This window comes from Hypomesus transpacificus, chromosome 11 (assembly GCF_021917145.1).
Source record: "Hypomesus transpacificus isolate Combined female chromosome 11, fHypTra1, whole genome shotgun sequence".
Lineage (NCBI taxonomy): Eukaryota > Metazoa > Chordata > Actinopteri > Osmeriformes > Osmeridae > Hypomesus > Hypomesus transpacificus.
In genome coordinates, this window is record NC_061070.1 from 8838923 (window position 1) to 8863113 (window position 24191).

The 24191-nt window shown below is 40.5% G+C and overlaps 2 protein-coding genes across 5 annotated transcripts; both read right to left on the minus strand.

Annotated features, from left to right (window-relative positions):
- Positions 1-420: 420 nt before the first annotated feature.
- On the minus strand, positions 421-11408 carry aftphb (aftiphilin b). Of its 3 annotated transcripts, none has more exons than XM_047029437.1 (11): positions 11203-11408; positions 11056-11097; positions 8018-9582; positions 7608-7804; positions 7329-7455; positions 6731-6787; positions 6380-6496; positions 6102-6162; positions 2727-2825; positions 2365-2488; positions 421-2280 (listed from the first exon to the last, which is right to left on the minus strand). In XM_047029437.1, exons 3-11 carry the CDS (start codon positions 9542-9544, stop codon positions 2130-2132), a joined length of 2460 nt encoding a protein of 819 aa, XP_046885393.1. In that variant the 5' UTR covers positions 9545-9582; positions 11056-11097; positions 11203-11408; the 3' UTR covers positions 421-2129. The 3 variants fall into 3 exon arrangements, with proteins under 3 accessions (XP_046885393.1, XP_046885394.1, XP_046885395.1); XM_047029438.1 differs by having other exon boundaries at positions 11196-11408; XM_047029439.1 differs by lacking the exon at positions 2727-2825 and having other exon boundaries at positions 11056-11344.
- Positions 11409-13101: 1693 nt separating this feature from the next.
- LOC124474055 (galectin-related protein B-like) lies at positions 13102-23123 on the minus strand. 2 transcript variants are annotated; one of them, XM_047029910.1, is made up of 6 exons: positions 23017-23121; positions 22400-22498; positions 22201-22289; positions 21133-21319; positions 20140-20323; positions 13102-13206 (listed from the first exon to the last, which is right to left on the minus strand). In XM_047029910.1, the coding sequence occupies exons 1-5, from the start codon at positions 23047-23049 to the stop codon at positions 20180-20182; spliced, it is 552 nt and encodes a 183-aa protein (XP_046885866.1). In that variant the 5' UTR covers positions 23050-23121; the 3' UTR covers positions 13102-13206; positions 20140-20179. The 2 variants fall into 2 exon arrangements, with proteins under 2 accessions (XP_046885866.1, XP_046885865.1); XM_047029909.1 differs by lacking the exon at positions 13102-13206 and having other exon boundaries at positions 18988-20323; positions 23017-23123.
- Positions 23124-24191: the final 1068 nt, after the last annotated feature.

Genomic DNA, 24191 nt, shown 5'->3' on the forward strand with positions numbered 1-24191 from the left:
TACAATACATCCAATGGATGAGTCTTACTGAAAAGCAATGATTAAAGTTCTTCTCTCTACATGACAAACTGAAGCAAACCAATCAGAACTTTAGACCGGGATGAAATGGAATGGAATATGGAATGGAAACCAAATTCTGAGTAGGAAACTGTTAACCTTAAATTGCTTCCTGTTATCTCTTGTTTGCTACTGTTACCTGTGTCAGTGACTGCATTTCTAACTTGAAACTTTTAAATAAGTGGTATCAAACTTTAAACAACTTCTACGAATGCATTTATTTTCAGAGACTCCAGAGTAACATCCCTTGTCTTTAGATAGTTATTTGGTAGTATGTGATGTTGCATGAAAATGAGCAACATTTGCTAGCAACTCTGGAATTACAGATGTTTTCAAAAAAGTCATTAGGCCTATCACAGAGGGTTGTCTTGATGTGTTTTTATTTTCATATTGTCCCCATGAACATTTTAAATTTGGCAAATAGTTTGCCACCATTATGCACAGATAAACTAAGACCCAAGTAAAAAAAAAACAGATAACGAAATTCATAACTTAAAACTCCTACCCCTTTTCTCTTGCTGTGTTTGTGTGAAATGCACCCCTAGTCTGGAATCTTTTTCCAACATGTTTTTACATTATTTATTTTACATTATGTTAATTGTCAATTGCAGATCTTTACCTTGGAAAAATGTTTCTCACAACTTATTTATTACAGTTTGTTGGCCTCCCTGCAATTATATGACAGCTTATCCTTTTAAGTTTTATTAGAATGTTTTATCTCTATCATTCACTTGTAAATCTTAGAATCAAATCCAAGCATTGTATTCGTCATTGTAGCTATAAAATCAGTCAATGTTTTACTACAGCTGCGTGCGTCAAACCACAATATACACCTTCAGTCTAAACTGGTCCCAATAAAAACATAATATATGAAGACAGCTAATTGTGTGTGAGAGGAAATGGGAGTGCACTGCAGCAGTCCAGATGAGACTGCATTGACAATGAGTGCTTTTACAACTCAGTAGGCAAATAAGTTCCATTTGTATTTCATACCAAATCTTTTTTGTGGAAAAAAGGACAAGACACTTTATTTTAGACCAACAGATGAATATGAAAAACATTTAACTGACGAGCACTCAAACTGTTTATGATTACAATAAATTATATTTATATTAAAAACTAACTTTTTAATATAAATATTACAAAGACAGAAACCTTTCATGTAAATTGCCAAATTGAGTGTGTATGTGTGTGTGTGTGTGATAGAGAGCGTAAATGAGTGAGTGAAAGATTGCAGTAGCTGTTAATGCATGACAGAAGAAACTGTGGTCTCAGAACAATTGGTAGGCTAGTTGTGTTCGATCAGTACTTCAAAGTTTACTTAAACTAAGGAAATACTTCAGCTATAAAGACAGTTAATAAGCCATCCATTTTGTGTTCCATTAATAATAACTAATTAACTAGCTCCCCAAAAACTCCATAGAATTAAAGTTAGTTTAAGGACCATTGCTGTAGAACAAAAGATATTGAAATATTGTAGGCAAACAAACAATTTGATCATCAACGTGTTTCCATTTCCATGTCAATCAAAGTACCTGTAGACACAGACTTACATATGACTTACATATGACCTGCGGTGGAGCGAACAGCCAAGTACAAACACAAATTGAATTTGATCTATTTAATCAAAGGAAGAAATTCTTGCACTCTACAGTATATGCAAATAAATAAATACATTTTAAATATACAAAATATATTCAGCACCCCAAAGTTATTACAACAAATCTAAAGCTATTAAATACAGCTAAAGACAGTGATTCCCTACCAGTGATACCAATATACCTCTGGATAATCTTGAAGCTTTTCCCAAGAGGGACGGAGGAAAACGTCTTGCCAAATTGTCAAGAGGCAAAAACATTCGGTAATCGAAGTATTTAAAAAAAAAAAAAAAGTTTTATGATCAAGTAGACCTCAGTCTGTCTATTCAGTGTTTCACTTATTTGGAGTAGATACATTTTTATATTGCTTCTGTTTAGATTGTAGGTGATTGGAAAGTGTCAGTGACAGCCATGTGTTGGGAACTGATATATCAATGACTTCTGGCCATAACCTTAAAGTCTGTGTGTGGGCCATCACTTCAGTGCTGTGGAATAACCCTCTGGTGGTATGAGGATACTGGGAAACATCAGGACCTTGGCCCGCATGAAGGACAGATCAGGTACCTCGCACACCACAGCAGCTGCTTCCGCACTCAGATCTTTGTCCTGCTGTGGTTCTCGGTTACTGCTTGACACACAGACAATTACACACACAAAACATTTAAAGACACACCCCTAAGATCTACCTTCAACAAAATTCGATTCTGACCTTGTAGCAGTGCTGGTTATCTCCATAGAGGTCATAAGGCGATTGAAGGTCTCTTCAAGGTGGCTACTGTTAATTCTGGGTTCCAGTTTTGCTGTGGTCAGTTCATACAGCTCACGGTCTACCCCTTCATAAACACAAACACACTTGGAGTTGGAATTTTACCCCACCAGTTGTTTTCCACCACAACAAAGATAAAAGGCACAACAGGCACACAGAAACTTGATGCAAAAAAAACAAAAACATTCAAAAAAGACCAGTGAAGCAAACTGTCAACGCCAGTGATTTGGTGTTACATAACCATAGCTGATCCAAAATGGAGGAGTGATGGCGGCTATGTCAAATCACAGCAAAGCTATACGTACCTGGTGGAGGGCTGCTGCTCCTGCTGCTGCTACTGCTGGACCCACAGTCCTCCACAGGCCCAAAATAATCAAGGTTTAACACAAAGGTGCCTCCGCTGGCTAGGGACACAGTGTATGCAAGGGGTATGCAAAGGGTACATTGAGCGATAGACACACCCATTAACTTTTAACGTAAACAGCTTTTTTGTATACTCATAGACGTTTGATTTGACAAATTTCTGCCCACAAAACTCAAACATTGTGATATGAAACTACTTAAATGTTATTTTATTAGACTAGATAATACCTTTTATATAAACTTTGTTTCACTGTGTTACATTTTGTAGGTTGTATGAAAGATCATTTTTAGATTTGACATAACCTGATTAACAGATATTTGCCAAATCATTTTGTTTTTGTTTTGTGTAATTACAAAATCTTTCCAAAGGTATCAAAAGTGTCAGGACTAAGCTTGTGGCCAGTTTTAGTTCTAACTTGAATAAATGAAAAGAAAATCAAGAAAAACCTGGTATCCGCTTAGGAAAAAGCAGTCAGTACCATTCAGACAGAAAAGCAAGAGACAGGTCTGTTTAAAACATGTTTTATGTTGAGAACATGTTTATTTACAGAACAGAGGTTTTAAAATACTTTTTATTGCAATCCCTTAACATGGGGTTTAAGTATTTCAGTGCGGTGGGGGGTAGAAAAACGGTTGGGGTTAATTTAACAAGCCTTTTGCTGAACTTGATTTACAGTGTCCGAAAACACGTTCCACTTCATAGTACAATCATTTACTTAATGGCCTGATGGACTTTGAGCCATGTTACAAATTCCATGTGTACTGAATTTTAAAGAACATTTTAAACGTTTTCATTCATAAGGGATTTATACATAAACTATTTTCTCTCTAGTGATAAAGAGCCAATGTTGCATTCATGAAACATGTAGCAGCATAACGAGGATCTAAGCTTTCTACACTGTAAAACCTGAAAGTGTAGCGTGAACCAGATTAAATATCAGACATGAACTAATGCAAAGTGAGTTCTCATTTCAAGGAAGAACCGTTGAAAAAAAATCCAACTATTTTCAGCACCATGTACAGTGCCCTCCAAAAGTATTGGAACAGTGAGGCCAATTCCTTTATTTTTGCTGTAGACTGAAAACATTTGGGCTTGACATCAAACGATGAATGTGAAACCAGAGATCAACGTTTCAGCTTTTATTTCCAGGTATTTACATCAGGATCTGATGCACAAATTAGAAAATATCACCTTTTTGTTCGAACCCACCCATTTGTCACGTGAGCAAAAGTATTGGAACATATGACTGACGGGTGTGTTTTGTTGCCCAGGTGTGTCCTATTACATACATTATTCAATCAATAATTACCACTGAATGTCTACACTCAGGTTCAGATTGGGTAAGATAGGTTTTGTCTATGCAGACTGTATTCAGAGGTGAAAACAACATGAAAACCGGAGCGCTGTCTTTGGGTGAAAAACAAGCAATTGTGAGTCTTAGAGAAGATGGAAAATCAATCAGAGCCATTGCAGAAACATTGGCCATAGCCAGTACAACCATTTGGAATGTCCTGAAGAAGAAGAAAACTACTGGTGTACTAAGTAACAGACGTCGAACAGGTAGACCAAGGAAAACATCAGCAGTTGATGACAGAAACATTGTGAGAGCTGTAAAGAAAGACCCTAAAACAACTGTTAGTGAGATCAGCAACAACCTCCAGATGGCAGGAGTGAAGGTATCACTATCTACTGTTCGCAGAAGACTTCATGAACAAAAGTACAAGGGCTACACCAGAAGATGCAAACCACTCATTAGCAAGAAGAATAGGAAGGCCAGGCTGGAATTTGCCAAAAAGTACAGAGATGAACCTCAAAAATTCTGGGACAAAGTTTTATGGACTGATGAGACAAAGATTAACTTTTACCAAAGTGATGGAAAGGCTAAAGTTTGGAGAAAGAAAGGAACTGCTCATGATCCCAAACACACAAGCTCATCTGTGAAACACGGTGGAGGTAATGTCATGGCTTGGGCTTGCATGGCTTCTTCTAGGACGGGCTCATTAATCTTCATTGAGGATGTAACACATGATGGCAGCAGCAAAATGAACTCGGAAGTCTACAGAAACATTTTGTCTGCCAATTTAAGGAAAGATGCAACCAAACTGATTGGCAGAGCCTTCATCATGCAGCAAGATAACGACCCAAAACACACTGCCAAAACAACAAAGGAGTTCATCAGGGGCAAGAAATGGAAGGTATTAGACTGGCCAAGTCAATCTCCAGACTTAAACCCTATAGAGCATGCATTTTACCTGCTTAAGAGGAGACTGAAGGGAGGAACCCCACAAAACAAACAACAACTGAAAGAGGCTGCAGTGAAAGCCTAGGAAAGCATCAAAAAGGAAGAATGCAAAAGTTTGGTGACGTCAATGGGTCACAGACTTGCTGCAGTTATTGAAAGCAAAGGATTTGCAACTAAATATTAAGTCTTATTCACTTAAATATGTTTTAAGTATATCTGTTCCAATACTTTTGCTCACATGACAAATGGGTGGATTCAAACAAAATGTGATATTTTCTTAGTTGTGCATCAGATCCTGATGTAAATACCTGGAAATAAAAGCTGAAACGTTGATCTCTGGTCTCACGTTCATTATTTGATGTCAAGCCCAAATGTTTTCAGTCTACAGCAAAAATAAAGGAATTCGCCTCACTGTTCCAATACTTTTGGAGGGCACTGTATGTTTATAGTGGGATGCTAAAAATCGCAAAAGTCACATGAAGAGTGCTGTCCACTCCACGCTGTAGATTCAAGTTAATTTCCCTCATATCTGACATAAATAATACCTATCGTTAATTCCCCTGTCGTCTGTGCGGTCACTGTAAATACTTTTGTCTGCTTTTAGACTACACTACTTTTACATATTACTATATTTGAGAATTCTTTATAAGAAACAGTGCATTTGTGTATGGCTTGTCCACATTTGACCTCTTATACTGTTAAAGTAAAAGGCTTATCAGCCCCAGTGCATTACTTCATACAGTGCAAATGAGGTAGCCAGTAGGTCTGAGGTATACTCCTTGATACAGTATACTCCATCATGGAAGAGGGGGAAGGAGGGAAAAACAAGAAAATAGCCAGCCTGGTTTTTTCATCATTAGAATTCAATACAAAGTCAGAGAAATGATACTGAACAATTTGGTGGAGACAGAAAAAAGGGACACAGAAACACAAAGAGGAACAGTGAGAGAACAATAGTACAGAAGGTTTTGCCAAAAAAGAAAGGAAAACCCCAGAAAGAAAGACAAAGCCTGTGTATTTCAGGAGAGGGTCTGGAGGGTATCTCCGTCTGTGGAAGTCAACAAGGGGACGTACCGCCCTGAGGGTTGCTAAGGCCACTGCTGGTCCTGTCACACTGGCTGGTCAAGAACGATGCCTAGTGGAGTGGGGGGGGGAAAGGATGAATACATCTTTCCTGAAACTAATCTATAATTTATTCGCCTCATAAATATGTGGTGAGGGTACAACATTGGGATTTAGGAGGGTATTGACAGTTCAGGTAGGAAGGTTGGGGGTTTAGCCACACTGCTCACACCTGTAATATCTCCTCATATCCTGCAGAAAGGGGACATGCAAGCCTCTGTGTTTAGTACCTGTGCCGAGTCTGAAAAGAGAGCTCTTCTTGTTTCCTGGGATCCAGGAAGTACTTGTGCAGTTTCAGCTGTCTGCCCTGCTGCTTTCACTGACTCTTTGGTGGGCTCTAACATACCCTAGATGAGAAAGAGAAAAGAGAGATACAGAGAGGAGAGACGTATTTTTTACACATTGTATTAAGCACTTGCAATCTAACCCTAATATTGACTCCAATAACATCTTGGCTTACATTGCAGTTTACATAGGCAACATGGCATGGCACACTGCAAAAATGAGTTTAGCCATGATGCTCGTGGGAGGGTCTAGAATTAAAAATACATCAAAAGTCAGGCCATATTGCCAACACTCACGAGGTTGGCTGCAAAGACAGGAACTATCACTGGTTGCTTGGTCTGTCCAGTAAAAAGCTACAGGGAGAAACAGAACACACTCCATTTGAGTTTGGCTGAACAGAGATCTGTAACTTAACTTAGATCTTAAAGGCTCTTGAAATGTAACCTTTTTTTGCCACCTTGTCCAATATTAGATTTAAGAGAGCGCGTTATCCACACAGCTGTAATCATTTACGTCATTCAGTGTCTCTAGTCAATTGTCAAATATGATGAAAAAATATGACTATAAGTGTTAACAATTAAAAAGGGTTAGGGCTAGTGATATTGTAAGATGACCGAAGTCTTGGATAATAGGTCATAAGGCCTGTATCAGATGCTTATTTCCATTAATATATGTTCATATAAACTCACTAACATACAGCCTTTTTTAACTATTAACTGACGCTTATTACAAGCTACTAGATCCAAAATGTTATCTATATACAGTACATATATACAAATATGTGCATGCTTTCTTTGGGCTTGTGTGCTCTGGTAATCTCGATTGCACACCCACTGTGCCAGTCATCAGAGGTTTGGTTGTGCTCCAGTCTCTAAGGCACTCTCTTTCACTCACAATGTTTCTGGTATCCATGCCCAGGCAGTGGAGTAGTATTCTGTTGCTGTGGGAACCCCCCCACTGGAACTTCAGGCCAAAGGCGTCATGGACTTCACAGGGCTGTCGCCACACACCTCTCGGAACCCTGAGTCATAAAACATGTGGGGTGATATCACACGACTGTGTGAACATTCACATGCACACGTCATGAAAACGTTAATTATAATACTCATTCATTTGTAAGATCATTAGTGCATCAATAGATCATCATCGTTGCAGTGTGGAGCCTTCCCTCACCAGTGGGCTGCATAGTGGGGTTCCTCCTCCTCCTGTTGCTTCTCTCCATCTTCAGGCTGAGCGTCGTGGTGCTGTAGCAATGCCCCAAGGCTGGGCACACACACATCCTCCTCCTCCTCCTCCTCTTTCTCCTGTTGGATCTTCACTGCATGGAAACAGTCCTGAAGAAGTCTGTGGAGTTGTCTAGAAAATGAGGCCTAAGAGACGCAATAAATGTTTTTTTTACTAAAAGGTAAAAAAAATATATATATACATTTTGAGATATGCTACTTGAGTAATCCAGACTTTTAATTAATAAAGTATTTAATAATTGAATTTACAAACACAGTCTCATTCCCTGTTAATATAATGTACTGTACATAACACAGAATTGAGTGGATATGTGCCGACTTAGTAAAAAAGTTACTCACTTGCTCTCTTTTTGCGGCAGTGTCCCTCTGACATATTTTGTCCTCCGTCTCGTCTTCTTTCTGCCCAGCCGAACTACCAGGATCTCCAAAATCTGCCCAGGTGGCCACAAACTCAGTCGGAGCCCCCATCACATCAAACGCCACCCAGTCTCCTCCAGCTTCTCCTTCCAAGCATTCCTCCTGATCTGAGGGTGCCGAGCAGAAGTCTGCAAAGCTGTCACTGGGGGGGAGGCCAATCTGTGCCCACTCCCTCACTCCACTGTCTTGGGCTTGGTCAAGGTCTTTATCCCCAACCTCTCTCTGATTTTGGTTGAGATCTGCAGAGCACTCCTCTTCCCCTTGTATCCTGGACTCCTCTAAAGAGGCATTTAATTGGCTGGGGGAAATCCCAGCATCCCTGATGTTCTCCCTCTCCTCTTCCAACTGGATCTCAGTCTCTTCCCTGAGGTAACCTGACACCACCTCTTTTTTCTCTGGAGCAGGTGGCAAAGGAGTATCGATCGTCTGGACAAAGTCCCCAAAATCCTCCACGCCAACTGGAGACACAGCATCACAGAACGAAGCAAAGTCCTCACTTGAAGACTCACTGACTGTGTTGTTTAGAGGAGAGGCACTCTGCTCTATTTCTTCACTATCTATCTCTACCTCTTTCTCTTCATCTGACTTTCCAACTACCAGTTCAGGTGCCTTTTTAAGATGTATAGACTGGCTCAGACTTGGCGTCCTGTCCTCACTCCTAAGGTCCTCCAGGTCTTCATCCCCAGAATCAAGCACCTCTGAGGGGAAAGAGAGACTAGCGGGAGCCTTTAGGCGGTGGTCCTGAGGAGGGTGTGTGAATCCTGTATCCCTCTGCTCACAGTGATGGATGATTGTGCGATCCCTGACCCTTTCTCCTGCTACGGATCGCAGCTCACAGTCTGTGACTGTCTGCTGTTTGGTTTTCAAGCATTCTTCCCTGTTTGTACTTTCGGCTCTATCCCCCCAGTCCTTTGCAGTACCAGAGGGTGTGAAGCCACAGCACCAAGGATGTACTTGAGTTTCTGAGAACACAGACAGTTCCACAAACCCGGGTTCCTCGCTTAAAGAGTGGGCACCCGGTGCAGAAACCGAGTTGGTCCCAAAGGTTGAATGCCTGAAGGTCTCACCCTCTGAGAGCACGTTGGAGAGGGACTTATGGTGTTCCCTGTTACAGCACTGCTCTTTCTGTTGATGAGCCCTGCATACTCCAGTGGTAATGGTGGAGGTGGGTTGGGATTTCTCCACAGAGTGAGATTCAGGGATGGAATCCCCTAATTGAGAAATTCTATTTCCACTGTTAGCAAAGTGCTCTGCAGCAGCTTGGCTGGGCTGGTTGAGGTCTGATGGGGGCAGGTGAGTGAACTTGGGGAAGCTAAAGCTGTCAGACCCTGCCCCACAAAACCCCCTGAATTCTCTAAAGTCGTCCTCATCCTCTTCTGTGCTTGCCTCGTCTTCATCGTCCAGTGGAGGAGGCGAGGAGGAGTACATGGGCATGATGTCTGGCTCCATGGGCTCTCCTGGCAGAAGCTACAGACGGCTTCATATACCTGAAAGGTGGACACCAGAGGAACAGGTAAAGAGAGAGAGAAATAGTTTTAATGAACAATATCATTACGGCCACCCTATGGGGCTCACCGGACATGTGCACATACCACACATGTCCTTTCCCTCTAAGCCATCACTATATACAAATAAAGCAGACAAGCTCAAAAATATATAAATAATAAAATTCTCAGATTTGGTAGAATAATTTTCAACAGAACAAATTGCAAGCTCTCATATCACTAAATAAAACAAACATGTTTATCTATGCTAATGTCGTACGGTATGACCTTAACATAAAAAGATTCTTGATTCTTCAGTATCTTGAATGTGGTATGCAGGTGGACAGGTTTAGCAACCAAACCAGAACAGCCTTGACCTTGACTAAAGAAAAACTTGGTTGAATAAGAGTAGGTCACGCTACATTTGAATCTTTTTAATAGCTATTTTCTTATCACTGTTTGATGTATTGGGTTTTAGGTATGGAAAGGTGCCCGGCAGCAGGCCACTTCCTCTATCAGCCAGAGTAACTTGATCCAGGCATCTTATCCCTTATCACTGTGCCAACCGAAACGGCTGTAGCCCTAGCTGTATGACTGCGCTATATTTGGTGTTCATGGCTCTAAACATAAATGACACCTGAACAAATATGAGATAAAAAGGCCTACATCTCTTTCCTAAAATAAAGACCAAGTTGTCTGCTTGACAATGCTAATTGCCCATTCAACCTGTAGCCTTGCTAAATGAAAGCTGTCAACTGTCCATGGTGGTTTAGACAAGTAATATGATCCTAACCCTCTGCACAAGGATCATTTACAGGAAACTGGAACCTCATGATTTGTGAGCCACTTCACACTGCCTTGTTAATACGCTCTCAACTAACGAAATGTTTTGAACAAATAGCCTAATTTAATTCCATAGAAGCTACAATTAGACATGTTGTGGTGACATCTTCAAAATAGCAGTTAAAAGATAGCGTAGGTCATTTTTGTCATAGATTACTCATTTGTATTGCCATTTAAATGAGACGTTTAGGTTATTGCATATGTTTTGCAAGATGCTTTCAGTCTATTTATGTGACACGAAGTCTGTAGTAGAAAAACAACGTTCCAAACACGTCTTTAGCTACACAGTATGGTAGCTAGGGGAAACCTAACCTCCTCAACGTTAGAACTAGCCTAGCTAGCTCAGCTACAGTAGTACAGTACTGTACCTGTCTAACTAGCTAGATACACACATTTTTATTTTGAACGCTAACCTACAGACAGTAACGGCTAACTGCAAAATACGTGAAATGGCTAGATAGCATTGACACCACCGTTATCTAGCTTGCAATCTAGTAAATTATGTATACTACAATATTTTAGCACAGTTTTAGAGCTAGTAAGCATTGTTAGCTATTCTACAGCAGTCTGGCTTCAACAATGCTAGGCTAGTATCTCGCTCATTCTCTAGAATAGTTGCGGTCATACTCTTACCTTCTTCAGATGTCTTGCTGGTCTGTTTCATGTAAACGGCTACTAAACTTCGACAATGATAATAAAAAACATATTCAAATAAATTAACACTTTTTTATTCATCAAGTTTTAATTTGACGCTTGAAGATGGAATACCGCACCCCGTACATTCAACCATCCAAAGGTAGGCCTTCTCCAGGTCAATTGAGAAGATGGACCGTCGTTTGAAGCGCCAGAGCTTTCAAATGCTGATATCCTTGATGCTGTACTTCCGGGAATTCCGCTAGGTTAAAAAAAAGGTTGTGACAAACCTTCAACCTAGATATTACGACACAGACTAGCTCTGCTTTGTAATATAGACTGTTGAAGACTATGATCAACTGAACGACACATTGATCATATTCAAAAATAAAGTACGAGAAGTGTTCAAATTCACAAGTGTCTATGCACAATGTAATTTACAAATTAGAATGCTGGCACTAGTTTATAAATTATAAATATGACCACTCTATAATTTGCAATCTTGTTCAGTAGGGGCAGCACTGGAGTTTTGTCATGCCCTCTATAATAGGTAGGTTACAAAAAAGGCTACCTTTTGTCACAATTTTCTTTTATGTTGTCCAGCCCAATTAACAAAAGGTGGTATGATAAACCATAATGTATTCTAGTCATGCTATTATAATTAAACACTAAAATCATACAGGCTGTTAAGTTTCTACATTTAGTAGCCATTCAACAATATTTGCTTGAAGACAATATTTGTTTGTTACGGCTATAGGCTATTTACTTGTTCTGAGACAGTTCTGTGATGACTCCATAACTTTCTGATTTGTGTAGGCCTAATTCTACGCCACCCAAGGAGTGTGAATATACAATGTTGGCATGTATTGACACATTTAAATTTTCAGCGAGATGGTACCAACTGTAAGAGGTGTGGCGGGTGAGGTCAACAGTGATGTTTAGAATCGCTTAAATAAGCATGTATGGAGGACCAAACCTGCCACGTTGACAAATACATGTACACACCCATGCATACATTCACAATTACATGCATAAACCCTTAATAAATACATCCATTATTATCATGGTAATTTAATTAACAAATAAAGTGCATAAATATGGGCTGGAGTAGGCTTGTCTCTTGAGTATCACACCATGTCAAATGGAAAATACAGTATTATGATTAAAACATTTGAACTTTTCCAGCACAAATATACTCATTACTGCTCAGACATTGTTTACAAAGTGGTCGATGTTACTGTGATGCAGCCACTGCTACGCTGACGACACACAGCTGTACCTGTCGTTCCCCCCCGACCGATCCGGGGATCTCAGCTAGGATTGAGGCCTGCCTCGCAGACATCTCCGCCTGGATGACCGAGCACCACCTCCAGCTGAACCTTGCCAAAACAGAACTTCTCATCATCCCGGCCAAACCCTCCATCTCCCACGATCTGTCAATCACCCTGGGATCTGCGACGGTGATCTCTTCATCCTCTGCCAGGAACCTTGGGGTTACCATGGATGATGAGCTCTCCCTCACGGCCCTTTCTGCGGTCTCCCGGTCGTGTAGATTCACCCTCTACAACATCCGGAAGATCAGGAGATACTTGTCTGAGCACTCCACCCAGCTGCTTGTCCAAGCACTTGTCCTCTCCAAATTGGACTACTGCAACTCGCTGCTCGCCGGTCTCCCATCATGCGCAACCCGCCCTCTTCAGAGGATTCAGAACGCAGCGGCACGCCTGGTCTACAATCTACCCAGACGCTCCCACGTTACTCCGCTTCTCTTCCTTCCACTGGCTACCCATCACGGCCCGCATCAGATTCAAGACCCTGATACTGACCTTCCGAGCAGTGAACGGGACTGCACCCGACTACATCAAGTCTCTCCTGCAGCCTTACACCCCCACCCGCCACCTATGGTCTTCTTCAGACAACCACCTGGTGGTCCCACCGCTCAAGACCGCCCGGTCCCAACACAAGCTCTTCTCCTGCCTTGCCCCCCAGTGGTGGAATCAACTCCCCACCTCCATCAGAGACACAGACTGTCTCTCAACCTTCAAGAGAAGGCTCAAGACGCACTTGTTCCGGGAGTACAACGGGGATTGAGGGGGCAGACTTGGCTGCGATCAGGCAGTTGGTGTTGGCTGGGTTGCCCACAACTAGGACCTGAGGAGAGAGAGCACTACATATTATTTGTTTATATAAATAAAATTCCAAACACACGTACGTAGGCGGCCACATGTATAGGAGGGAAAACAATCAAATTGGTAAGCACAATGTAGAGGACTTTACATTTCACTTTTATTAGTCAAATGTAAAGCCTCAGACGAGGGGGTTGCTCAGAGACAGGGGTTACTTTCTCCAATTTATCTAAACCGCCTTAAGGAAATTACAAATATAAAAAAAACTGGGAAACAAACGGGAGATTTTCGGTTTACGTTCAGCCCTCTACAAGGCCAATGGTCAACTTGAGTGTGAGAAAGAGTGCAAGGACAGTGAGGTTGGTCAGTAAGCGCAGGGCCACACACTCCTGCCCGTCAGGCTGACAGCGTAGAACACATGCTCCAAGGTCAGTGGCTCTGAACTGCCAGCAGCTCCCTGGCACTCTAATGTCATTCTACTCTTTGGACTATAGATGTCACAAAGCCAGCATACAACAGCACAATGGGAGCCTTGAGCATGCATAGCCAGTTGTGCTGATATTAACAAGTAGCTGCATTAAACAAAATTCTCTTTAGTGCTAGCTGTGCCAAGACCCAGTCGATACCCATCTTAATGTTTTGCTTTCAAGACCTATAAAGGCTTCTCATATACATCCTCTTTACAACTTTTTGGGATGCACCCCCCCTTTCCTTATGTTACCGGAACTGACACTTCACTAAATGAGTATGGGAGACAGGTGGCTGAGCAGTTAGGGAATTGGGCTAGTAATCCAAAGGTTGCTGGTTCACGGCCCACATTGCTGCGGTCTCCCGGTCGTGTAGATTCACCCTCTACAACATCCAGAAGATCAGGAGATACTTGTCTGAGCACTCCACCCAGCTGCTTGTCCAAGCACTTGTCCTCTCCAAGTTGGACTACTGCAACTCGCTGCTCACCGGTCTCCCAGCATGCGCAACCCGCCCTCCAGCGGATTCAGAACGCAGCGGCACGCCTGGTCTACAATCTACCCAGACGCTCCCACGTTACTCTGCTCCTCATCTCCCTCCACTGGCTACCCATCACAGCCCGCATCAGATTCAAGACCCTGGTACTGACCTTCCAAGCAGTGAACGGGACTGCACCCAACTACATCAAGTCTCTCCTGCAGCCTTACACCCCCACCCGCCACCTACGGTCTTCTTCAGACAACCGCCTGGTGGTCCCACCACTCAAGACCGCCCGGTCCCAACACAAGCTCTTCTCCTGCCTTGCCCCCCAGTGGTGGAATCAACTCCCCACCTCCATCAGAGACACAGACTGTCTCTCAACCTTCAAGAGAAGGCTCAAGACGCACTTGTTCCGGGAGTACAACGGTACTTAGGAATGGTTTGCTGAACCCAATGCTAGTTTCCTCAAGGATCACAATGACTCTTGCTTAGAGACTTGTTGCTCTTATTGGTTAGTGGTAACTGATTTAAACTGTTGTATTCGCTGCAAAATATTCTATTTTAGTTCATCTTATTTTCATTTTTACTGTTGCTTGCTTTTTCTACAGGTACCCTTGCACTTAGAGATTCATGTTGTTTAATTGTAACTTGTTTAACTACATGCTCATATGGTTCTTCCCTTTGGCACTTATTTTGTGGTTGTTCACAATGTGTGTTTCTTGTTTTGGCTACCCGCAATCCTTTGGGGCTGTCTTGTTGTTATTATCAGTGACCTATGCACTTTGTAAAGCTCTCTCTTGAAAGTCGCTTTGGATAAAAGCGTCTGCTAAATAAATACATATAAATGTATCTAGTCTTAGTCCAAATTCTCCATGTTTAAAATCATTATTGCCCTCGCAATAGTTTCTGTAGACAGCAGAGGGTGCTACAGAGCCTGAGTGGAAAGTCATACTATAAACATGAACTTGCAACCTCTGAACTTTTACTAAGTTCCTACCCCTTGTGATCAACACTACTTTATGGGGTCTGTAGTCTGTATGGGAATACAGATACTAGGAGAAAAATGTCATGTCAGACAAACAATGCAAATTATGTAAATGTAAACATGTATAAATATGTATGCAAAATAGCTTGTTAAAATAATGTATTATCTTCTTTGGGTTTTTCAAATACAAATACCCTGTACTTGTCTGTAATTCTCTTTTCATCTGCTTTAGTCAATATTTGATACACTGTGTCTGAAACACTTACAGTATACACATGTTTTTTTTAACTTATCCTTAGTTTTACAGTTAAGCAGCAAAAGGACAAACTCTTGTTTTTTAGATGGCACAATGTCAAATTGAACACAATGAGTTGCTCTCAGCACTTTCAGAAAAAAACACATTGAAGACCACTGCATTCCAAGAAGAGAAGTGTATTGGCAGTACATTTTACAAAAACCTGGGAAATGTATACATTTAAAGAAGCCATTTTTTCCCCATCAAAGAAGTTACATTGAGCTCTGATTATTTAACATTTTAAATGGTATAAGAATTCCAGATGTAAAACCGCTTTAAAAAAAAGAAATTAGTTAAACGGGTGTGTGAGGTGCTTAAAATAACAACGATACGTAAACCTGACCATCTGATCATTGTCATTTAACAAAATAACTTAATGGTGATATTTCACTTACACCATTATGCAGTCGGATCCATTCACGTTGTAAAGGGAAGGTTGTTAAATATAAAATCAGAGAAAGAAATTGTTGAGATTCTAAAAGTCTTTCTGATCTTTCCACAGACAAGAGTTTAGAAAAAGACTTTGGTGGACAATTCTCAGGGTCTTCCATTATAATAAATGTAAGGAATATACATAACTGTACAACTACACAATACAATCACACCAACTCAATCTACATCTACTTCATAAGACAGTTGGTAAATACACATTTTCTTTTTCAAAACATTTTCAAATAATGAACATTCTTTTCAAATTTTCCTCTGAACAGCAGTTTAGCAGAGATAAAAAATGTTGCCCTTACAGTCCTGTTTTACAGTAGTTTGACACACAAGTCCCTGACACCTGCTTGGATGCTCACTTCAACTTCTGAACTAGAAAGATTGCAATGACTATGCAGTACTGGGGTAGTAAGCCCAAAGTGTGTTTAACATTGCAATTCCTAAAAAATAATTGTTCTGGTCAAATTTGGATTTCACATCACAAGACTTCCTACTCCTTTTAGTGTGTAAAAACCAAGCAAACCATGTTATATTAAACAAAATACATCCAGAGTCAAAAGGCAAAGTAACAGAGGGGGTTAAATAGTCTATGTTTTCTTTTTCCACCTGTAGTGACTGAAAGAAGACACGCTCATTTCACCTTGCCTGTTAGCATCGGACTACAATCGGGAAATTATGACATTCAGTTCAACATTTATGGATTCCACCAAAAGGTTTACAGAGGGCTATGGGTCAAAGAACAAAGTTATTCAAATTCACAGACTGCAATGCAAACTGGTCAACTCTTGGTATAGGGCGCATTTGTTTTTAATTATTGTAAATCATTTGTCAACTTTACATTTTGAATCATTTTAAATATATATCAAAATTATATATTTTACTGTCTTGCTACAAGATTAAATTCCAGGGGAGTTCAGTATCTAGAGTAGTCTCTTTCTATTTCTGTATTGTGTCACAATCAGACCTAGAGCTGGATAGTGTGTGGAAATATGGGATCATAGGGAGATTCAGAGCTGTAACATTTTTAGAGCACCACAGAAAGACATAACAAAGAGCTTACACAATATAAAGTTCCCATTTAATGACGTATTCTATACAGTGCATTATTTATTCAAGCCCTCTGATTAAGAGTGAATCCGGAAATGTTTACATGCTATCCTTCCCCCATCCTTCCTAGCAATAACATGGCTGAGTAAGCCTTTTTGTTGAACCACAAGCATCCAGAAATAGTCTTATTCTGTTCATTGGTTTTAATAATAATAATAATTTAATGTAGGCTTTAAGGGTCAAATCTATGATTAAATTGCCTTTATTTTTATTTTCAGTACTCTGAACCGGGTCCGAGTCCAAAACCAAGAAAGCACCCAGTTACACACAACACAAATACAAAATTAAGGCTACAGTACTCCTGTGATGGACATGTAACACATGTTCACACACACACAAACACACACACATTAGTCGCCTAGTACCACCCATTATTAAACTGTATAATCCTGTATACAGAAGAAAAGAGTACCTGTCATGTAAAATGTGCTTTCTTGACTTTGGGAAGACCCTCATTGATCAGCTGGGAGTAGAAAACAGCAAGTTTTATTGCTTTGTTACAGAACCAAATAAGCAATGCATGCATGAAGGTAGTGACATGTAAGTATCTTTACATTATATAAATATATATATTGTAAAGTATTGTAGCAATGAAAGGTGGAACAGTGCGTGTATACTGGAGCATGCGGTTTGTTCGGTAAAAAAAAAATAAGTCTCATTAAGTGGCGTTATGGCACACGTCAATCGAAAGCCCTAAAGCATTTGGAATTTCTTGCACCTTATGTGACTTATGTGGTTAAGCCACAAACAATCTGTAGTATGAAAGAATGTCAAAAAGAGGGAAAATTTCTGTTGCAACCATCCAGATTACATTGTATAATTATTATTTCCAAAATGACTTGTCCTACTGTCTCAGCTCAACAGAAAGACTGAGAGACACTGAAGTGGACAAGTTGGATACAATGGGTACCTTTGATAACAAATGTCTCACTGGACAGTTCTTAGACTGTGTGACGGATGTGTAGGATGTTATAGACTGGAGCTAAAGCTACCTACACCATCAAGATGATCTCACAGTGGTGGTTTTTAAACAAAACTACCACTGACCAAATTGTTCGTATTTCTGGTTTCAAGTTATTTGTTCCCAACAAAAATCATCCGACTGTGGCAATACTATAAGTTTGAGACATACTGGAACTGACGAGGATGCATCATAACAGTAGGTGTAAAACATATCATGACATCAAACCAAATAATTATGCACAACAAAACTATTGTGTGACTGTAACAGCCCCATGTTTAGAAGTGACACTACCCACTTACACTTATTTCAATCAGCTACCGGCAAGACGCCTTGTGGAAGAGTATTATAGGCACAGCACATAAGAGACATGAGACTGAACATGTCAAAAACCAGCACCAAATCTTCGAATAATGCATTTCTGAAAATCTAAGTTATGATTGATACAAGATGGATCTATTATCATATGATTCATAAATGGAGATGACACTAGCTTTAGCTGTATAACCTTGTATGCCAACCATATCAATCTCCCTAGCTATGCTACCATAAATAAACATGGCTGTCATATTTACAAAACACTATTCCTACTCTTCAGATCACCAATAACTCACGGAACAGTCTGTAAACATCTGGTGAATTTAAAGATCCCATGACATGCTGTTTTTGGATGCTTTTATATAGGCCTTAGTGGTCCCCTAATACTGTACCTGAAGTCTCTTTCCCAAAATTCAGCCTTGGTGCAGAATTACAGCCACTACGAGCAGTCCCACAGGACCTTTCCTCAGGACGTTCCGTTTTTGTGTCTGTAGCTTTAAATACATTTTAACTAACTAACTACAATGCTTCGGTTGTTTGCAAGCCATGATGTCCTGAGGAAAAAACAATATTGTGCTCGTACGATCATAGCTCGTTTTCTCATTAGTGGGCCAAATTCTCTGTGCGGGCAAAGCAGAGAAAAGGGAGGTAACCTTCCCTATTGTGATGTCACAGTAGGGACATTTTCAAAACCGAGTGTTTCAGTTTTCATTTTCTCAAAGGCGGAGAAGAATACCCAGGGCTTGGTTTACACCTATCAAAATTTCTAGCCACTGGGGGCCAAAGGCAGGCTAGGGGAACTCATTGATGTTAAATAACCTCCTAAAGAGAACATTACATGTCCTGGGATCTTTAACATTAGTTATTTTTTGTTCCTAAAGCTACTGGACCTATTCAATACAATTCTTTTATTTTCTCAAAAAGTACTATAATACCATCTGTGAAAAATGCTTAGTGTGTGAGAAAATCCACTGTTTGCATATAAATCAGTGCTTCTTGACAAGGTTTGTGCAGTGTGGAAAACTCTCTACCTGTTCTCTACTTGTTCTCTACAGAGCTTGTATGTAAATGTTGATCACATTAAATAGTTAATTATGTTATGCCATTTACACTATATTACTATATATAATGTCTTTACATGTGTCAATCCCAATTTAAGAAAAATGTTGGCGTAAATTTGCCCAAATAAACTATCATCAACCACCACCATAATCTCTTCAGAGATACGAACACATCTTCATGTGGATAATTCATTCTACACTACAATGTCAATGCAATATGTTCTTTATACAGAAGAGTAGTTGAAATTAAAACAAATTATGTAAATCTTTTATAAACAACACACAAGACGTAAATCAGCTGCTACGGTACATTTTAAGATTTCACAACATAATCCTCATTTTGCTGTATCTAGGTCATTCAATCCAAGACACAAATACCATAGCAACCACTAAAACCCAATTCAGAAAGAGACAATATAGTCCACAAATAATTGCTCAATAATCAATTCAACTTGTGATTTATTCGATAAATATTACTTTTAGAGGACGTGCATTAAAGATATAAGAAAGTCAAGATATCTTCTATTTGCAGAATACCCACTGGGGTTCTTTGAAACCAGCAAAATATTATACTGTGAGATCCCTGATATGCAGAGATGAGGAAAAGAAAGGAAGCCCTCAGAAGTACACAACACAGCATTGCATTGCAACCATTCATCAACAAAGCAACAAAACATTTTTTTAAACGTACACTGGAGGAATGTAAGACCAAAGAGATAGGAGACGCTGAGTCATGGGGCCATGACTCTTTGGCGTCACTGCACCACTGTTGATGCAGTATTGCATGATGGCTTGTGGTTGATGTAATAGGCGAGAGTGTGTGTGTATATGCGTGTGTTCACCTGTAATCGAGTCCTTCACACACTGAGATGGTGGTTTAAGTTAACCCAGCTTGGTGATGTGTAGACCCCCATCTATTCGTACCGTATCAATGGAGGTCAAGGATTTTATCTTGTGATAAAAGTCAAAAAGTGGGTGTCCATCCACGAATATTCGAAACCTCTGGTGCTCACAGTGGACCTCAATCTAAAAATAGGGAGGGAGCAGACAGAAATAAAGAGTGAGATAGGTAGATCAAGGTAATTATAAGCAAACATGGGCATGGACAGAATCAGAAATGAGAGTGTGGAGAGAGGGTGTGTGACAGGAGTATGTATTTTGCCAAAGATCTTATCGGTCACACACCTGTTCAAGTTGTAGCTCAGAAATGAAAGAGATTTTTGCATTACTTATCACTTGTGACTGATCTCACCCCTTCCTCCACAGACCTGGCCTGCCTGCTTACGCTCCCCAACACAACCAGGAGCCATAAATAGCACTGTGCTATTTGATTTTTGAATGGGATTTGGTGTGCAAAGGAAATGCAAATATCTGACTGGACCTTTCCATACATGTTAAGTCTATTATTTCAGTCAAATTACATCAGATTTTGTCATGACTGTCAGTACTACAACTTTCTTTATCTTGCTATAATAACAACTATGAAATCACGGTAACGCTCAGAATTGCCAACACATTGAAGGGAGAGTTTTTGGTAAGAATTCTGTTGTTTCTACTTCCTAGCAAACTGATCACATAGCCTACAGAAGTCATGAACTGAAGTTCGGGAGAAGACCACATCTCAACTCCCATCTGCCACCTCACCTATGCACCTGTTTACCGTATCAATTCCACACCTGATACTCATCAGCTAATTCAATGTATAACTCAACCATAAACTAACCAGAACTATAAATACAACCTCACTATACCAGCCACAAGTCTCTACTTTTGCACTTTAAACTCGTGAACTGTATTGTGTGAGATGTGTAGCTAGAGTGAGGTGTAATTGTTACCCTAAAAGGTTGGTCGGGAATGAAGGGGAAGTAAGGAATGCTCGACTCTTCTTCGCTCCACTTCCCCGAAACTCGCGCATTACGCAGGAACTGGCGGTCAGCAAATCGGGCAGTGAGTTTCAGGGCCACGTCTGTCTGTGGCTCCTCCTTATCTGTGCCACGCCCACAGGTCAGGCTGACATCAAAGCTTATGGTGGTAAACAAGAGCGTAAAGTGTAGTAAACAGAGCATAAGGAACACACACAAATATCCGTTCCCTGGAAGACATTACTTTTATACTAGTAAAATCATAACGGTTTTATTTATATGTACGCTACGTTTACATTTAGTCCTTTAGCAGACGCTCTTAACCAGAGTGACTTACAGTAAGTACAGGGGCATTCCCCACGAGGAAGGTAGGGTGGAGTGCCTTGCCCAGGGACACGTCATTTTGGCACAGCCAGGAATCAAACCAGCAACCTTCTGATTGGTAGACCGATTCCCTAACCGCTCAGCCATCTGACCCCCCCTAGGCTACACTGACACTTGGACAATGCAGCCCTTGAGCTGCAGACAGGTTGACTTTTAACTTAAATGAACATACTGTTCTTTAGTATTGTTCTGTATGTTCTTTGGGATGTAATTGAGCATATTTCATGTAAAAGGAAAGTGCTTTTTTTCATCTGACATAATGTGATACGTTGGTCTGACATTTAGTCATTTTACATTAAGTAATTTAGCAGACGCTCTTATCCAGAGCGACACACCCTGTCTTCAAAAACTAAGGTTATTTGACAAGTGGTGAACGCCCTCTGGCTTGCATAGTTAAAAAGCCATCATTTCTGAACACCCACACGTTTTTCTCCTTCTCTGGACTTCTTTTTCATTCAAACTAGGCAGTAAAATAATATTTCGGGTAACGAATATCCGTTGAATTTCTACCTTGATATGTAAAAACTCGAGTTGACGCACAAGCACTTGCTTTCATTTTTGACACTTCAACATGAAAAAACAGCAGCCTATGTAACGAGGACTTGAGAGATAATTAAAAGACACTCAGCTGAGAGGGAGGAATGACAGGAAACCTACCTGTCCGGTTCTACATCAACGATGCCCATGACTATAATCTTCTTTCCTGGCCTCATGCCCCCTCGGATGCGTCCGCTAAATGGTACCGTCTGATAAGAGACATAATTAGGCTAAATCACGGAATCCTAATCCTAGCCTATAAGAGTTCCCATGCACAATAATCAACAATAAATCTCGGATTAAAATGTAGGCCTATTACCAGGAGTCGAGCAATGTCCTCCCTGTCCGGCGAAATGAGACCGGGATTTCCGAACGAATCATTGAAATGGTCATGTTCGGTACTCTTCAATATCGGAGACTAAACAGAGAGACAAGATTTATTTAATAGACGATAGTTCGGGTTGGGGATGCAACGGTTCATCATGCAGGAGTCTTCTACCCTAGTTGTTCCAGAAGCCCACGGCGTGGCAATGCATGCTTCAGCCGCTATTCAACAATAAAGAGGTGGGAACCTCGACTGTCAAACGATCTGTCACGTTCAGTGGGCTTAAACCATTTAGAAAATATTTAGTATATTATTCAGAGTGCAGTTTAGGCTACTTAGAACATTGACTCGACAATGCAAATAGCTCAAAAATGTGCACCATCAGTGAGCTATTTCAACAGAGAGGCATATTTGGTTTCCTCTTCGCCGAGATGAGGCGAAGTCTGTTTCAGCACTGAGTGCACAGTTTACACAGCGACTCACTTGTGAATAATCATTGTTCAGCTATGGGCAGAAATAATCAAGCTTTGTGATCAGATGTCTAATTACAGAAGAAATTTGGATAAATTATCACATTTAAGATTTCATTTAGCTTCTATTTCAATACTTACTATTCCGTCCTTTTCAGCTCCCGACACCGCCATCTTGTATAGAATACCATAGGATGCTTATCAGCAGAAAGGCAGTCCTGCCGTGGAATGTGTGGCAGTTTCTGAATCTTCCACATCCAACGCGTAGTCGCACTCAGTGGAATCACCCAGGCTATTCAGACCAAAGACGTACAAGTGATGGTTTATATCTCATTATCCCCTCAAAAAGGTGGACATTTGCTTACGTATGTATGCTTTAGAATAATTAAATCCGACAGCTTAAATGCCATCTGTTTTCTGCCTAATCAGCCACATTTTCTTTGCCCCTACTATTGGCTTCCTTCATTTCTTTCTGGGTTAAATATTACGGCTTAAACAAGTAAATATGTCTTGTATGACTATATTGAGTCGTAAATCACATAGAAATTATTTTCATTCGACTCATGAATTTGTAGGCTATTATAGTTTCATAGGCCCATATGGTTGTCTTACTAAGTATCAGCGTGGAACAGGGGCGTCGCTAACCTTTTCACTGGGGCACGTGCACCAGCATAAATCTGTGTGCCCCAGTTAAAAAAAATAGTGTTAAAAGTTTTAGTTTTACAATTTACTTTTAGTGCATTCATTTAGATTGATAATTCCGATCATCTTATTTTGACTGTTTTGACTTATTTTTATTTACCAGAATAACAACATGAGTCCAACATGAAGCTCCAAAAACAGTATTTGCTCTCAAGTTTTTGCAAAAAAAAATGGCTTGCACGTTCCCTCACTCTTGCATTAACTATTTATGTCCCTACCAAAGCTGGTAAATGTACGTCCCTGAACTGTAGGCTTAGGTATAATGAGTAGGGGCCTGTGCCCCAGTAGCCTGGAAGCATGTGTGTTCTCTCTGCAACCCTATTTCTCATTCTCTCTGCATCCCTCTTGCTCACACATACAATTTATATACCAATCAAACTTTTCTCTACCAAACACTTACGAATTAGCCTGGCTGCCAGACCAATTTAGCCCCAACCACAAAAAAAAACTGGTCGGGAAGTTGGGTCTGGGGTTGCTAGTTTTGGGGAAAAGTATGTCCGAACAGGAGCTGTTCGGACCAATACAATTGTCAGGGCGGGCTTTAAACGATGATGGACAGATGATCAACAGTAAAGTAATCAACCACGTCACCAAAGAGCGCTTGGGTTGAATTT

Excerpts from the sequence above, each read along its gene's own strand:
- LOC124474055 (XM_047029910.1), bottom strand. The coding sequence starts at position 23,049 with ATGGCGGTGTCGGGAGCTGAAAAGGACGGAATA. Across the intron at positions 22,290-22,399 it reads AGGACATTGCTCGACTCCTG|ACGGTACCATTTAGCGGACG; the intron begins GTAATAGGCCTA and ends GTCTCTTATCAG. Across the intron at positions 20,324-21,132 it reads TTCCCGACCAACCTTTTAGG|ATTGAGGTCCACTGTGAGCA; the intron begins GTAACAATTACA and ends CCCTATTTTTAG.
- aftphb (XM_047029437.1), bottom strand. The coding sequence starts at position 9,544 with ATGGAGCCAGACATCATGCCCATGTACTCCTCCTCGCCTCCTCCACTG. Across the intron at positions 7,456-7,607 it reads CCCCACTATGCAGCCCACTG|GGTTCCGAGAGGTGTGTGGC; the intron begins GTGAGGGAAGGC and ends TTTATGACTCAG. Across the intron at positions 2,489-2,726 it reads GAGCAGCAGCCCTCCACCAG|GGGTAGACCGTGAGCTGTAT; the intron begins GTACGTATAGCT and ends GTGTTTATGAAG.